Raw genomic sequence first — 17,960 nt, 5'->3', positions numbered from 1 at the left:
TTTTGCATAAGATATCCACATTAGGGTACATTAAGATCTAGATGCCCAAAAGTTCTTGGCATGATTAGGTTTTTCTTAGCTCAAACTCAGAAATTCAAATGTAGCTTGAGAGCAGGATTCATCAGGGTTTGCCTCGGTATGTGCACTCGGTTTCATATATAGCATGCTTTTCCTCACTTACAGTAACATTCCTCTTTCTGTGTAGATTCATGTTGTTGGTTACAGTCACTAGTTATGTTTGCATGAGATATCTACATAAATAGGGTACAACAGGATCAAGACCCCTAAAAGTTTTTTTTTATCGCATGATGAGTTTTTTTGTAGCTCAAACTTAGTAATTCAAATATCGCTTAAGAGGAGGATTTATCAAGACCCACCTCCGTAAATGCACTCGATTTCGTATGTATGTGCTTCTCTTCAATCAGAATAACATTCCTCTTCCATATTGCTTTCTATGTAGAACACCTCAGATCATTATTATAACAGCTTTATGGATTAGAAGAAGAATCCTAAACAGGACCACTAACAATATTTGTGGCTCCTATTTACATTATCTAAGATTAGAACTAGACGTATAAATGGCGGCAAGATCACATCTGATTATGACCATCCATTCATAAATAGACTGAGCAACTGAAAACACCCCAAAATTGGTTACCCTTGAAAATTGTCTATAGAAAAGCATCAGAAGAAGAGATAAGACTTCATAAACATGGAACCTTTCAAATCCGAAGAGAGTTCATGGGCAGATCAATGGGACTATAACAGTCCAGATCCCCAGCCACAACAGGCTTCAACGGCGAATAAGAAGGGCAAAGATGCAAAGGCGAGAGAAGCGTTCAGGAAACTGAAGGCCCGGATCAAAGAGCTCTATCAGAAGAGAACGAAATAGGCTTAGACCGACAATTCTATGTTCTCTGAATCCCGAATCCTTGTTGCTCTTACTATAATTATGTTCCTTCTTTTTAAGCATGTTGTTGATCCATGTTGCAATGTAACTCGAATGGAATTGTTGTTTTTATTATTTCAGATGCCTGAATTTAAATGGATTGTTGTCATCGCATCGTGTAAGTTAAATGTATCATATAAGTTCTTGATTGATTTGCAAATAAATCGGCAAGGCTCTTCATATGCATATGAGAAGTCCATCTGAAGATAATAACATCATTCAAGTTGCTGTCTAATCCAACTTATGGATAAATTTGCTTCGAAGTATGAAAGGGAGTATCTCACAATTTCTTAAACAGAAACAAACCTGGATGAGAGTTTCTAAGTAGTACGATACAATGTCTTTACATATCAAATACAAAAGATTATATGTGAAAAAGACATGCGTTTTAGGTCCACATTACCAGTCTCTGGTTATGAGATCGAATTGTTCACGACTCAGAAACCGTGGGGTGAAAACGATTGCTGCATATTGAGAATATGTTTCATGAAAGGCAAGAATCACCAGAATCACATATTACCAGATAAGCAAGCGATGGGCGCCATTTGATCCTACAAGAAGCAAGAGGATATGTGTCATGAAAGATTAGGACTTTGTTAGTTTATACAAGGGAATGCGAAACATTAGAAGCTAAAATGGAACTCTATTATACCAAGTTACCTTCTTTCAGATTGATGAGTGTACCTGTCAGGTTCTGAAGGAGTTCTGTGATTTAGGATACTGCTGCTCATATCTGTATCTGTAAAGCAAAAAATAAACCCAAGAGATTGATATATGCATTGCCAATAAAATTTATTGAAATGGGTTTTGTTACGTTAGTTTCCTGAATCTTTGCTAATTCTATATTAGACCCCAAAACTTTATATTTCTAAATTAGGCCCCCAAATCCATTAAATTATTTTAATAATAAGACCCCAAAAAATATATTAAGTCGTTTTAAATAAGACTGTCAAATCTATTAACTTGTTTTAAATAAGACCCCCATATAGAATACACCAAGATTTTGGGATTCTAATAGAATAAAAACCCTGTCGAAATTTGTAAGATGGAATTTTATTCACTGAACCTTCGACCTGAATTTGAGCACTACATAGTCATTCTCAAACGGTTTACTTTCTTAGTGGTGCCAAAAATGTGCACATTGTATTTCATTCGTTGTGTATGTTAAACTAGTTTCCATCTAAGCAATCAAAGATGGATAATATGATGAATATAGCTGATTCCAAGTTAAGCAGGGAAATTCCTTCAGGAGTTGCATCATTTCTGCAATAATCACGGAAGAAAAAGAGATGGAAACAACAAAAGCAACCAAGCTTTAGTAAGATAGGGTGGCCCAGTGCACGAGGCTCCAGCCATTGTAGATCTCTGGGGAGCGTCAAACACATGCAGCCTTACCCCTCTTTGCAGAGAGGCTGTTTCCGAGATAGGGTGGCCCAGTGCACGAGGCTCCCGCCATTGTGAGCCTCTGGGGAGCGTCAAACATATGCAGCCTTACCCCTCTTTGTGGAGAGGCTGTTTCCGAGATTCGAACCCGTGACCTCCAGGTCACAAGGCAGCAATATTTACCATACCATTGCGCCAAGACACCAAGATTTAGTAAGATCAACCACCAAAATGGTAATCAATAAATATAACATTAATGGCATGAGAGTGAAACAAATACAACGGAGCAAATTTCTCCGACAATCCAACAACAAACAAACTATCTAAAGAATTCCACATGACCTCCAATATCTCTACACAACATCCTCGACTCTCTCGCCAATTTCCTACTCCTCGCAATGACTAAGCTTGTCAACTCATGCTTCGAAGAAGGTTCATACGCTTTAGCCTCAATTTCCTTTCCCAGTAGTATGGCCTCTCTTGCTGGCACAACATTCCCAAACCAAAACTCATTAAGAATTCCATGCATAAGCTCCCAATACTCCCGGTCACGAACAACCCTAAATATTGAACTCCCGTTTGGAGTCCAACAATACAAATCAACCCAATCTCGGTCCATAATCTCCATTTGCCCTTGCACTTGCGGCATATAATAGTAAGGCATTGCATTCCACGGCAATGCAAGCTCTGGCTTCCCTTTGTTATAAGGACACTTCACTTCTAAGATCCCATTGTTAGGATAACAATCCAAGAGTCCATCTGGGGAGGCTCCAAGCCACCCAAATTTGGCCTCGGCATGTACTGCAAAGCCCAATAGGCCCACATCACGACCCGTTATGCTTTTGTATTGCTCAATGGCTTTGGCTTCATTCACTACACCCCAATTCATTGCAGCTTTGGCGGCGGAATCTAATGTATCAGTAGTAGGTGCATATACCTTTTCATACCAGAGTTCTGAGCGTCTGTTGCCCTTCCAGAAGCCTAAGGCAGTGCTGAATGTGCTCGTGGTTAGCTTGTCCCTTCGAAGAGAGAACCACTCATCTGAACGCTGAGGTGCGTCCGATGAGGTGAGCTGGCAAAGAATTCGTGGTGATGATGAAGGAGATGACGGAAAGGAGGAAGTGGTGCATGTCCGAGGAATGTAGCCTTTGGGGTTGTTTTTTCTTGGTAACAGGAGTTTAGAACGGGTGAAATAAGGGTGGGCCATTGAAGGAAGATATGAGGACCCTAACAAAGTCATGCACAGCTTGATGGTTAGAACTTTGAAGATAAAATATTATAGAAATAAAAATGTTGTACGTGAGATTCTACTTAAGAAGCAAAGCAAGAAGATAGGAAGTTGTTTACTTGAAGCGAACACTAAGAAATATCAAATAGAAAGCAAAGTATCTTTGCATGTTAGATGTTACGGTATAATAAACAATAAACTGAGACGTTTTTGAGCAACCATTTTACAATGAAAAGATACACAGAAATCAGATGGAAAAGGAAACTTATCCCATGATGTTGACAATATGGTAGAGTGCTCCAAAAAAGAAATGCTACCATTTTGCTATAAAAAATAAATAAATGTAGGACGATAAAGTCGTAGAATTGCAATATCTCATTATCGAACTGTGGTTTAAATCCTCAATAATTATAAGGTGAAGAAACAATGGGCGTATTGGATGCTTTTCTTGCAAGAAGGTTCAGCATCCATCGATCTTTCGTTCGTTATACGCAATGACTTACGTGTAAAAAAGCATCAAGGCGCACAATTTGACTACAACTCCACACATTTCAGTAAATGTTCCCTCACTACATCCGGACGCTGACAACAAACTTCATCAACTCCATGTTGATTCTAGCCGAGTCAGTCAAATTCGCATGAAACAGTTGGACATCAAGAGCATTCGAAACTAAACTATATGCCAATAACAGATTCTCATGGTAAGCAAGAGATTACACACTCAAAGAACAGTGTAAGTTTCATCCGCCTCGCGCAATATCAATGCCTGAACCTCTATATGACAAAGCTAAAGGCCATATACATTACTAAAGAGAAATCTGTAAATTGCCAATATTGGTATCCCAAAAAAAAAACTCGAAATGTGAAGGTGGGTAGTGCAAATAAGCCAAGCATATCTCAACAATCCAACTCCAATGGGAAGTGGGAACCCAATCAACAAGCCAATCTCAACCATCATCACAAAAACAAAAAACCCAGATGAAATTATCCCAGAACAAGCAGAACCCAAGTGAGAAGCAACCACAAGGAGATGGAAGAACTCGCAGGGGAAGCAAAAGGGAAGGACTTTGCACCTGAGAGAGCTCGAAGGGGAATATGAGCGAACACATGGCCTGCATGATTGGGCTGAGATGAGGAAGAAGGCAAGAGAGAGCAGCAAGGGGAAGCAGAGAGCAATCTCATTTCATCTATCAATGCTATGGAGATTCTTTTTTCTTTTTTCCTTTTCTTGTTGGGGTTTAATTTGTCAGAGATATTGGGGGTCAAAATGGCAAAGGCCTGCTTTGCGCAAGATTGAGTAGAGGATGGATTTGGAGCATTCAGTAAGACATAAAAAAAATGTTCAGGGGGTTATGTGCCAAGCTCAGAAATTTGGTTGCCTTTCTGGCCAATCAAAGCCCATCCAATGCAGGCCCAACTAAACTCTCAGTGCTTCGGCCTACTTCTATTTGTTGTGGGAACCTTTTGGTGAATTGAAATTGGGTTTTGTAAGAAAGAAAGATTAATTATTTCTGAGCCCAGTTGCGGATTAACATTGAAGCACTTTGCAAATGACTAGGAAAAAGCAAAAGAAGGTTTAATTGCAGTCTATCATACTGAAAACATTATTCTCAAAATTATGTGCAATTTATGCAAAAACCCTCCTTTAAATATAATGAGAAATTGGCGAACTACTCTTAAAAGCACAAAACAACGCCAACTAAGCACACAACACAATGTCACATAATGTCATTAGTGGGTTGCAGGTGTCCCGTCAGACGTAACATTATTAACTATGGGGGGTTTTCTGCAAAAGTCATTAGTGGTTTAGTGTGATTTTGAAAGTTATTGGAAGTTTAGTGTAATTTTTGAAAGTCCGTGAAGGGTGTAGTGTGATTTTGAAAGTCACTACAAAACCTATGGGGATTTAGTGTAATTTAACATTGATTAATAGATGATCTCTAAATTGTAGCCTATAAAGAAATATACCAATCATTTCTCTTATTACACTAGGAAATCTTAAAAATAATTTAATGTATTCAAAGGAGGTATAAAATTGAGATAACATTAAGGGGCATGAGCGTGAAACAAATACTGTAGCAGGTAGGTGATTATTGTGAAAACAGTGACTTTCCATCATAGAACGGGTGAAATAAGGGTGGGCCATTGAAGGAAGATATATATGAGGACCCTAACAAAGTCATGCAGTACTGCTTGATGGTTAGAACTTTGCAGATAAAATATTATAGAAATAAAAATGATGTACTTGAGATTCTACTTAAGAAGCAAGCAAGCAGATAGGAATTAAGTTGTTTACTTGAAGCGAACATTAAACGCCCCGTTTGGCAAAGGGTTAAAGAGACGGATTAATATATTTAGCTCATTCGATAATCTGAAGAACTAAATTATTAATCCGTTAAATACGTTTTATTTTAGCCATTGTGATCAGTTTTAGTGTTTGGGAATAACAATGATATTGACTATTTTCTTTATAATTAGAATGGTTAATTCTTAATCCTTCAAATTAGGAGTATTAGTAAACTCATCATTTTGAAGGGTTAACTTATTTTAATCCCTCTAGAGGGGTTAGTTTAGAGTGGTTAGTTTAACCTTTCTATATTTTTATGTTTGACAAATTATAAAGGGTTAGCTCACTTTAACCATTGTATAGATTTTTTGTGTTTGGCGGGTTAAGAAAGGGTTAAGTCTTCTTAACCCTTCACTTAACCCTTTGCCAAACGTTGCCTAAAAAAATATCAAATAGAAAGCAAAGTATCTTTGCATGTTAGCGTTACGGTATAATGAACAATAAACTGATACGTTTTAATTTGGGCAATCGTTTTACAATGAAAATTATAATAAATGAAGGACGATATAGCACAATGCTCCAAAAAAGACATACTACCATTTTACTATAAAATAATAAATGTAGGACGATAAAGTCGTAGAATTGTAATATATATCTCATTATTGAACTGCGGTTTAAATCCTCGATAATTATAAAGTGAAGAAACAATAGGCATGTTGGATGCTTTTCTTGCAAGAAGGTTCAGCATCCATAGATCTTTTGTTTGTTATACGCAATGACTTGCGTGTAAAAAAGCATCAAGGCACACAATTTGATTACAACTTCACACATTTCAGTAGTATTAGATTTTATACACGTGCAATGTACAGAGTTAAATACTTTAAGTATTTTTGGCTAATTTTTAACTATTTTTTCTATGTTCCACTTTAATAGTTTATACTCACTTTTGTCTTTAAACTTTAATATTATGATTATTTATTTTCTTTGATGTTTTTATAAATGGACTACACCCAATTTAAATTTTTATGTTGATATTTAAATTGATAGAAAACAAATATAATTTGAAGCTAATTTGAATTTTTATATTACTTTAACTGATATGAAACCAATCTTAATTTATTTGAGAAAGTATAGTGTTACAAAAGTGAAAAATATTAAAATAATATTATGCAAGGAAGATGAATATTTAAAATCAATAAGGCAAAATAATTGGTTAAAAGTATGTTAAAACGATACAAAAGAGAATATGAAGTTTGTTCCTAATCATTGATAGACTTCATAAAAAAAAATAAATTAAAGATTAATACTAACTCTTGTATACTTTCATATGATAAAAGCATCTGCACAAGCATATAAAAGTACTGGAAAAATCTTATGAAACTCCCTTCTAAATATTCCTAAATTCACTCAAAATAATTAAACTATTCTATTAAATATTCAAAAAATATTATCTTTTACTCCTTCTGTTTTATTTTTTTATTGAGCTAAGATCGATCCTTCCTCACCTTTATCTTTTTCTGGACAATTCTAGAGTAGTGTCTTCATCATCTACTCGATTGTGACATCATGTAAGAGTTGCATTTTTTTGTGCTGTTATATTTCCTGGGCTCGTTTATATTTTATCTTGTCGTTTATCTTCATAAAGAAGTTAAATGTATTTCCGATGTTCAACATAAATTCTTGAAATACATACTTTAAATTTTTTTTTCAATGATAATAAATATTAATTATATATATATTAAATTCTTTGTATTCCTAATTTATTACTTAAATAATATTAGGATCTACCTCTTTTTTCTCTATAATGAATTCTTATGATGTGCACCAACAATAGTTTTGTTATGACAATAATATTACATTTGCTCTATCTTTGTTATTTTCCACAAAAATCTAAACTAAATACTTGTATTTTTATTACCAATTTGCTTTATATTATAATATTAATATTTTTTTAGTATTTAAAGAACAAAGTATGATATTTATGAATGTTTACTAATTTTTCTTATATCTCCCATGAAGAACTTTTCTTTGATTAGAATAAAGTTATTAAATTATTCTTTAATGTAACTCAGTTTGTGCTTCTTTAATAAACATGTCTCATGTTAATGTCAATTCAAATGATTCGTGACCGTTTTTTAATTTTAAATTTATTTCCGTCACTTTCCTATTTACAATGAAAATAGCTTGATTCTTTTGAAGTATATCTCTGAATATTCTAATAGTTTCTCCATATGTAATTCATTATATTCTTTTACCTTATAAATATTATTAATATCAGATATTAATATTTTTAAATTATAATTAATTAATGTTAAACTATTATATTATAGTCTTTTATTATTTTTATGTATTTAAACATCTATCAATTAATGTTACTAATATGTTTTGTTGCTCCAACTTATTACTAAAATTTTATGCAGTTGCTTTAATTTATACGGTGTTAATAATTTTTAAGCTATAATATTTTTTAAATTTTTATTCCTTAATCATATATTTTTAATCAATTCTTATCACTTTTGTTTACCATTATCAATGCTTTGACTATCTTTTAGTGCTAAAAAGGATAGTAAACGCGTAATTGAAATTAGAATATATTATATATATATATATATATATATATATTATATATATATATATATATATATATATATATATATATATATATAATATATAGAGAGAGAGAGAGAGAGAGAGAGAGATGGTATGCTTGGTAGCCAAGCACAAAAGTTATGCTTGGTAGTGATGTGTCACATCCCCTCCAAATGGTTACGTGTCACATACACTCCTCACCTCATTGTGAATGTGGTCCCCCATTTGTGAGTGGATGAGATTGTGCCACTCACTATCAAGCACAAAATTTGTGCTTGGTACCAAGGCATACTTATATATATATATATATATATTATATATTTATATATAAATTATAATATATATATATATATATTATATATATATATATATATATATATATATATATATTATATATATATATATATATATATATATATTATATATATATATTATATTATATATTATAATTATATATATTATATATAATATAAGTATGCTTGGTACCAAGCAAAGTTTGTGCTTGATAGTGAGGTGGCACAATCCCATCACTCATTCAAATGGGGACAATATTTACATGGGTGAGGAGTGCATGGAATATACAACCATTTGAATGAGTGGAGGGGATTGTACACATCACTACCAAGTACAACTTTTGTGCTTGGTACAAAGCATCATATTCTATATATATATATATATATATATATTATATATATATTATATATTATATATATATATATTATATATATATATATATATATATATATATATTATATATATATATTTGGAAAGTGTTTCTAAGGTGATGCCTTAGATAATTATCTAAGGACGCGGCCTAAAATCATATGATTGAGCTACATTGTGGATGATCCGCTCCGTTGAAACTTGATCTACATATTCTAAAACCCCAACACACCAAGTTTGGGGTGAACCCATCATCGTTTGACCCTCCTCGAGCCATTGAAAAGTTCTATTCATTCGAACGTTAAATTGATACGAGTGGATGAAGGGTCAACGAGATGATTCATCCCAAACTTGGTGTGTTGGGGTTTAAGAATATACTAGATCAAGTTTAACGGAACGGATCATCCACAATGTAGCTCAATCATGTGATTTTAGCCGCGTCTTAGATGATTATCTAAGGCGTCACCTTAGGAACTTTCTCACTATTAATATATATATATATATATATATATTAATGAAAGAATGTCTAACAATTACACTTTTCTTTGCCAAGTTTTAAAACTGCAGCCTTTTTTGTGGCTTTAAACTTTGAGAGTGCGATTTGTAATTTTTAAAACTTTGGATGTATTTTATGTATTTTATAAATTACTTTTGAGTTTGATAGCTGTAACTTCTATATTTCATGTATCGATGATAATTTTTAAATGGCACGATATTTTTACAACTCTAAAATTTTAAGACTGCTTTTTGCAATTGTTCAAACGGTAGATTAATTTTTAAAAATTTTAAATATCAATGGTTTACTAATAGTTTCTAGATTTGATGTGTACTGGTTATAAATTTTAAAAATTTAGAGTTTTTTTTTAGTTTTTTAAATTTTGAAAGAGTTTTTTTCTACAACTTTTGTAACTTTGAGGTTAATTTCAGCAAATTTTAATTTTTTAGGTGTATGAGAGTAATCTCTTAAATTCATCTTTTGTTGTTTATAAATTTTACTTTTTTTAGAATTTTAGGGTTTTTTTTATAATTTAAACTTTTTAGGGTGTTTCTATAATTTTTGGGGCATTGAGGGTGTTAGTTAGAAATTTTAAAATTCTTCGGAATCTATTGTTAATTTATTGATTTATGTTTGTTCTAAGTTTTGAAATGTCAGTAATTTTTAGGTATATTATGGTAATCCTTTGAATTCATCTATGTTGTTTGTAAGTTTTAAAATTTTAGAATTTCAGGTGCTTATTTGTAATTTGAACTTTTGAGGGTGTTTCTATACTTTTTGAGATATTGAGATGTTAACCGCAAATTTTAAATTCTCCGCAAACTGCTGTTAATTTTTTGATTTCATGTTTGTTTTTTTTAATTTTTAGACACCAGAATAGTTTTTATAATTTTAAACTTTTCAAGGTATTTTATGCAAATTTAAAATATTTTAGATATTTTTGGAATACTTTATGTATTATAGTACATTAACTATGTATAATTTCATTATCTTAACAAACTAATACCATAAATATGTTTTATATATTTTATTAATATTATTTTTTTAAATTGTTAAGCTATACATAGTTCACGTTAGGATATGATATAATTATGATTAGTATAGATTAAGATATAAATAAAATATTTAAAATAATAGTGAATGGTAATATTGACCATAGAAAGATTTTCCTGAACTCGTGCGTTTAAAGGGAGTATGATTTCCTCATTACATCTAGACAATGACAACAAACTTCAATACCATGTTGATTCTAGCCGACTCGATCAAATTCGCATGAAACAGTTCGACATCAAGAACATTCGAAACTAACTTAAAGAACAGTGTAAGTTTCATCAGCCTCACACAATATCAATGCATGAATCTCTATATGGCAAAGCTAAAGGCTATATATTACTAAAGAGAAATTTGTAAATTGCTAATATTGGTATCCCAAAAAAAAATGTGGAATGTGAACTTAATTGGACTTAACGTGAATCAAATTGGACTTAAATTGAATCAAATTGGAGTTAACCTGAACCAAATTGGACTTAACATGAACCAAAATGGATTTATTGTGAACCAAGCTGGACTTGACATGAACCAATCTAATTCAACTTGTTTTAAGTCTAATTTCATGTTAAGTCTAATTAAAATCGTGTTATGTCTAATCTAATTCCTATTAAGACTAATTTAAATCATGTTAAGTCTAATTCAACTTGTTTTATGTCTAACTTTATGTTAAGTCTAATTAAAATCGTGGTGTGTCTAATCTAATTCCTATTAAGTCTAATTTAAATCACGTTAAGTCTAATTCAACTTGTTTTATGTCTAACTTTATGTTAAGTCTAATTTGATTCATGTTAAATCTAATTTAATTTCATGCTAAGACCAATCTAATTCATGTTAAGTCTAATTCAACTTGTTTTTAAATTTAAATAAGTTAAATTAGATTTAACATGAACCTAATTGGACTTAACGTGAACCAAACTGAACTTAACACGAACCAAACTAGACTTAATACGTACCAAATTAGACTTAACATTTAATCTATTACTTAATATTCAACAAATTAGACTTATTATTCAACCCAATAGACTTAACATACAAGCCATTGGACTTATTATTCAACCCAATAGACTTAACATACAAGCCATTGGACTTATTATTCAACTCAATAGGCTTAACATACAAGCCATTGGAGTTCACTTCTAACTCATTACACTTAATATTCCATCTTGGATTTGAACTTAATATAAAAAATTGTCAAAAAACCGATAACTTAGAGGTCTTGAATTTGCGACGGCCTCGAGCTCCTCCTCATCCTTCTCTGGCACCGCCTCCTTCGCCTCGTTCTTCGCCACCTCTTCGCATTTATTGTCGGAGACCGATCTGTTCTTTGATGGATCCTCCAACTAGAACTCTAACGAATTTGAGGGTATTTTTTAGTTTTGGTTGGAAAAAAAAAGAGAGAGTGAGGAAAATTAGTGGGAGAAAAGGAGCCAACGATATGTGGCCTGAATGGTCGGCGGTGGTGGAGGGGGGTGTCGGTGTCTGAGAGAAAAAGGAGGAAGAGAGAGAGGATGAAGGAAATGAGTCAGGAGAGATTACGCTAAGAAAACTTAAAAATAATTCAATGTATTCAAAGGATGTATAAACTCGAGATACATAAATTAAAGAAATTAAAAGACTCCATGGGCGCACGGCCATAATCTACTCCTCTATACAAATAGGAGAACCCAAGGTTCACTATTCATGCTACAGTAAATGCTACAATAGCATTTACTGCAGCACTATTACTGTAGCAAACAGGAAACGAGTCACTGTATCAATTTTTTTGAAAAATACTACTGTAACATACGAGAATAGTGTAATACTTTTTAAAAATACTATAGCAGAGGCGGGATACTATAACAGTTCAAAAAATTTCAAAACTATTACTGTACCATTTAAAACCGGGATTACTATAGTGGAAAAGAAAAGATATGATGTGTTTTGCACGTTTGTTCGCAGTAGTAAACCCGGTAATACAATAATATAAAGTCACAAAGACCAAGAGGAGGAAATATAAATGAAGCAAAACATTTTGACACTACCGCTTACAAAGGAGGCCCAAATACATTGTATTTTTAAGACACAGATTTCAACTTGCACCATCTCCCCTAGATATGTCAACACGTCATCTGATTTCTCGTCGAATTATATGTCTTGACTTATTTTATGCCCAAAAATAATTAATGCAACTAGTCAACAAATCAACATTAATTAATGCTTATAAATAAATTAGAAACCTTCACACCCAAAACAAACCAAAATGGACTCAGCCACTCTCCTCCTCCTACTTCCTCCTCCTCCTCCTCCCCTTTTCCCCTCCTCCTTCTTCTCCTCCTCCACGCGCGAAACCCCGGCCCGCTTCTCCCCGCCGCCTTCCTCCGTCGCCACCCTCTTCTCCCCCTCATCGGCACCTCCACCTCCTAAGCTCAATGCCACACCACACTTTCGCCGCCCTCGCCGACAACTCGCGGCCCCATCATCACCTCCGGCTAGGCTGGGTCCCGACGGTGGTGGTCTCGTCGCCGGGAGCTCGCCAAGAGGGTTCTTTGAAGACGCACGAGCGGTGTTTGCGAACAGGCCGAGGCTGCTGGCGGCCGCAGCACTTGTCGTTTGATTCGTCCGACGTGTCGTTCATCGTTTCGCCGTTGGCCGTACTGGCGGATGGTTCGCCGGATTTGTGTGACCGAGTTGTTTTCGCCCCGGCGGAGTTCGGGTCGTTTCAGTTGTTAGGGACCAAGAGGTAATTTGCCAAGCTGGGTGTGTTATGTCCGCTAATTTGCTATTATATATTATATATATTATATATTATATATTATATATAAATATATATAATTATTATATAATATATATATATATATATATATTATATATATTATATATATATAGAATTCAGATTTAAATCCTCTCCGCCCTACTAGAAAATAATAGACCGCTACGTTAATCATAGTTGTTGATTTACATAGTGGAGGGTTATGATTTATTCTATATTTAACACTCGTCATGTGCCCATAAAAATTGCACTATTTTTCTAATTTACACGCAAAGATAAATCATAACCATTCATTAAACAAATCGACGATTATGATACAGTAGTGATCTCTTCACTGCTTTTTAGTAGTGATTTTTTAGTAGTGAAGAGGATCCTAATTAAAAAAATTAAAGGCTAAATAGCACTCGAATACCTCATAGTTTCACTCACTTAGCACTTGTATCCTCACTTGTTTTTTTCAATATTTATATACCCAAATTTGTTTAAAACGGTATGTTAGTATCCTTAATCATGCGAACGTGAAATTTTTGACCTGAAAATTCCTCTATGATGCTTGCAATCCAATGATAAAGCTCTTTAAGTATTAGTATTTGTTAAATATAACATTAAATCTACCCTAATTCTATTTTAAAGTAGAATTAGGATTAGTTTAAAATAGAGCTTTTGGTACATTTAGTAGTAAATTTAATAAATATTATTACTTAAAAAGCTCTATAATTAGCATGTAAGTATCATAAAGGGGGTATTCTATTGAAATTTTTCATATTTTGGATACTAGCACGCAAAATTTAAACAACGTAGAGTACATAAATGCTTAAAAACGTGACAATATATAAGTAGCTAGTAAGTGAGTGAAACTATAAGGTAACTAAGTGATATTTAGCCAAAATTTTATAGAGGCCTCTCTATAGAAAATTATACACTAATGAAAATTAACTGTATAAACACATTGGGGTTGAGCATAAATCTTGACGTTTATGTCATTGACTATATTGATAGCTTGCAAGCACTGTTGTTGTTAGTGTAAATTACACTGAATAATAGTAATGTGTTCATCAATGAATGCTAGAAGTGTATTCATTGATGTGTTGTTAGTGTAAATTACACTAGTAATGTGTTGTTAGTGTAAATTACACAGTATTCATTGATTATATTGATAGCTTGCAATCACTGAATAATAGTAATGTGTTCGTCAAGATTAAAGCTAGATCAAATGTCATAATCTATCCCTTTCTATCCCCACATTGTCCTGCATATTTTAGCAGGTAAATTTTTGATTGATTGTTGAATTTATATTTGTTAAAGCTTTTAGTCAAGCTCTTACGTATGGAACACGTAATAGTATCTGATTTCTTTATCCTAATTTACCAGAAGATCTCTCACATCTGTCCTCAACAAAGCATATTAAAATCACTCTTCCCTGTGATATTTCACCTTCCCCATCCGATTTCGATTATTGATTATTTAGTAGACAGTTATGATACAATCTAAATCTAATACTTATCATACCCCCGTGTATTACACTCATTCCTAATTTTCACTAAAAGAAAAAATCACAATCATCAAATAGATAATTAATGGCTGTGATTATGTAATGGTCCCTCCACTATTTTTTTTAGTGGAGAGGATCTGAATACTTCCCCATCGCATCTCAAAAAGGCATCATAGAATATCCTCTCCACCTCGTTTTGTCATTCAAATTAAATAGGATTAATTACAACCCGGTGATCTAAAGCATGATGTAATTATATAAATAATTCTAGAGTCTCTGTACTTACATAGATAACTCCGAAGTTGTTAGTTGCAATTACACGGATAAAGAGTTGCTTTTTTAACGTCGGACGCTTAACGGACAATTTCACGGAGGATTCAGACAATCACGAGAGCTAAATACGAATTTATATGTAAATCGCCTATCTCGACAAGACGGAGCCAACCGGATTATTAGAATTTTAAAATCTTATCAGTATTTATCTGGTTTTGTCTGAAATCCAAAAATAATCAATTTTTAGTTTATTTTTAGTAATAAACTTTGAGTCTATTTAGATTAGGAAATAAATTCAATATTAGAGTCAAATTAGATTGAGAAGCAAATTTAATTTTGATTCATAATTTGTTTTTTCTATTTGCAGAGAGTCATTTTTAGGGTAGGATTTAATACTTTATTCTAGTCTTGTTAGGAGTACAGTTTGCTTTTCTATTTAAGAAGCGTCATGCATGCAACCCCAAAGAAGCATAATTTTTTTATTAATAAAATTTTTCTTTTATATTACTCGATGGATTCGAGGTTGTCCCTTCGTGGATTCGAGGTTGTTCTTTGTGGATTCAGAGAACACCTCTCGGTGGATTCCGAGATTTATCACTTTCGCGCTGCGTCATGTTTTTATTAATCTTTTTGCTTAATCCCTCCTATCAACGAGCTAATATCCTCACTCCTTCAAGTAGGTCGACAGGCTCCTTCAGTCGATCGCAGCCGACTCCTCCAACCGCCTCCCGGAGGTCCTCGAGGAGGCGCAGCGGCTTTTCGCGGGGTTCGACGTCGGCGAGTTCTTCCCGGAGCTGGGGTGGGTGAACTCCGTGACGGGGCTCAGGAGGAGGTTGGAGAAGAACTTGGAGGACCTGAGGGTTGTCTGCGACGAGATAATCAGGGAGCACGAGGAGAGGGGGGAGGAGGGTAAGGGAGAGGACTTCGTGGATGTTTTGTTGAGGGTTCAGAGGAGCGGGGGGTTGGAGGTTCCCCTCACCGCTGATAATCTCAAAGCCGTTGTTCTGGTAAATCCTCGCTCCTCACTTAATTAGGGTTTTGCAAAATGGTCCTTTAAATTATATCACATTAACTTTGAGGGGGTTATTCTGTCAAATCTAATGGTCGGGGGGGTAAGGTGACGTTTTATCCCTCTATGATGTTCCCTAACCAAAGAAGTCCGAACTCACTTCAGTTCTTCTTCTCCGGTGGTTAGTAAACAGTAGCCCAAAGTTGAGCTTCACAAAAGTTTAAAAATATATTTGAGAGAGCGGAGAGGGGTAGTTTGGGAATGAGGGGTATTTTGGGTTAAGAGTTAACCAACCATGATTGAGTTTTTTTTAACTGAAATACTAAGTGAGGGACCATTTTAGAAGACACTATAGGATTTGAGGGACTAATATGCAATTATTGAAGATGTAAGGCACAAATATGCAATTTATAAGACTTGAGGGGCTAATATGCAATTATTGAAGATCTAAGGGGCTAATATCTAAAAAAAACCCAATTCTTAAGGCACTAAAAATATATGGAAGTCTGATATTGCATTTTTTTTAATACATTCCATTATCCTAATTCGTTACATTAATTGGTCATTAAAGATGATAAATATACTTGAATCAATGAATTTGGAAATTCATGCATCATTGATATAATGGATCGATAACATCAAATATTTCATCCTGATTTTGGACCAGTCATCGTGTATAGAGGAGACTATCCTAGTGCACGAAGCTCCCACGATGCACAGTTCCATTTTAACACATCATAATTAAAAAGGTTTTTTTTTCACTCTCTCGTAGCAAATCACTTTAAAAATAAGGACATTTTATAGAAACTATTTTTTATTTTCAATTTATATGTAAACCATTCTTAATGTGAGTTTTTGTTTCAATCAACCACCTCCCAATCAAATTTTCACTGAAAGTCCAAAACTACCTTTAAAAACTCATATTTAAGACAAATGATCACTTTGTTAATGTTTAGGTTTAGTTAGGATACAAGTCACGTACCTTGAACATGCATTTTTAAGGTTATTTTTTGGATTTTCAGAGAAGATTTGGCGATGATGTAGTTGATTGGAACAAGAACCAACCTTAAAAGTGTTTACGTATAAATTGAAATGAAAGATGATCTATACAATGACCCCATTTTTAGGGTGGTTATTGGGGAGAAATGTTAGGTTGAGGGTGGATACCAACCTACGACGGCGGGGGGAGCTCCGACGAGCTCCAGGAAGACGCAGGAGAGCGCTGGCGAAGTCGACGGCGAACCCCCCAGGCGAGTTCGAGCCCCGCAGTCGAAGACGCGACCCTCGAGCGAGACGCGACCCTCGAGCGAGACGCGACCTTCGAACGCGCACCTGACCCTCGCGTTGCTCAAGCACGAAGAACGCGACCCTCGGCATTTGTTGACTCCGACCATCGCGTCTGCCTCCCACCTCCGCGTCCGAGCGGATCGCTGGCGACAGGCTGTCGCCAGCCTGTCCAAATCCCGCCTATTTAAACCCTTCACTTATTCTCAAGTGATAAATTGAAAGGGGTTTATTCCCTTTAATCATTAACACTGTTGCTACAGTGTTCATCTGAGAAATCCCAGTTTAGGGATTTGCTCCTAAATTTGTAATTTCTTGTTTGATTAAATAAGAAATTATCTGTGTGGCTCCCGAGGACGTAGGCAGTTGCCGAACCTTGTTAAACTTGGTGTATTGTTCTCTATTCTGCGTTTCCGTTGCATTAGGGGTTTTCTGCGTGAAATTCTCAACAACTGGTATCAGAGCGTGAAACGATCTAGAGGAAGTCAGATTCAAGTGGGAGCCATGG

General features: G+C 34.3%; 1 protein-coding gene across 1 annotated transcript; it reads right to left on the bottom strand.

Annotated features, from left to right (window-relative positions):
- LOC109824649 lies at positions 2,562 to 4,895 on the bottom strand. The gene is made up of 2 exons (XM_020391283.1): positions 4,634 to 4,895; positions 2,562 to 3,559 (listed from the first exon to the last, which is right to left on the bottom strand). Exons 1-2 carry the CDS (start codon positions 4,740 to 4,742, stop codon positions 2,652 to 2,654), a joined length of 1,017 nt encoding a protein of 338 aa, XP_020246872.1. The 5' UTR covers positions 4,743 to 4,895; the 3' UTR covers positions 2,562 to 2,651.

This window comes from Asparagus officinalis, chromosome 9, assembly GCF_001876935.1.
Source record: "Asparagus officinalis chromosome 9, Aspof.V1, whole genome shotgun sequence".
NCBI classification, from domain to species: Eukaryota; Viridiplantae; Streptophyta; class Magnoliopsida; order Asparagales; family Asparagaceae; genus Asparagus; species Asparagus officinalis.
Note: the sequence above shows the minus strand (reverse complement) of the source record. Positions and strands in the feature narration are given on the sequence as shown.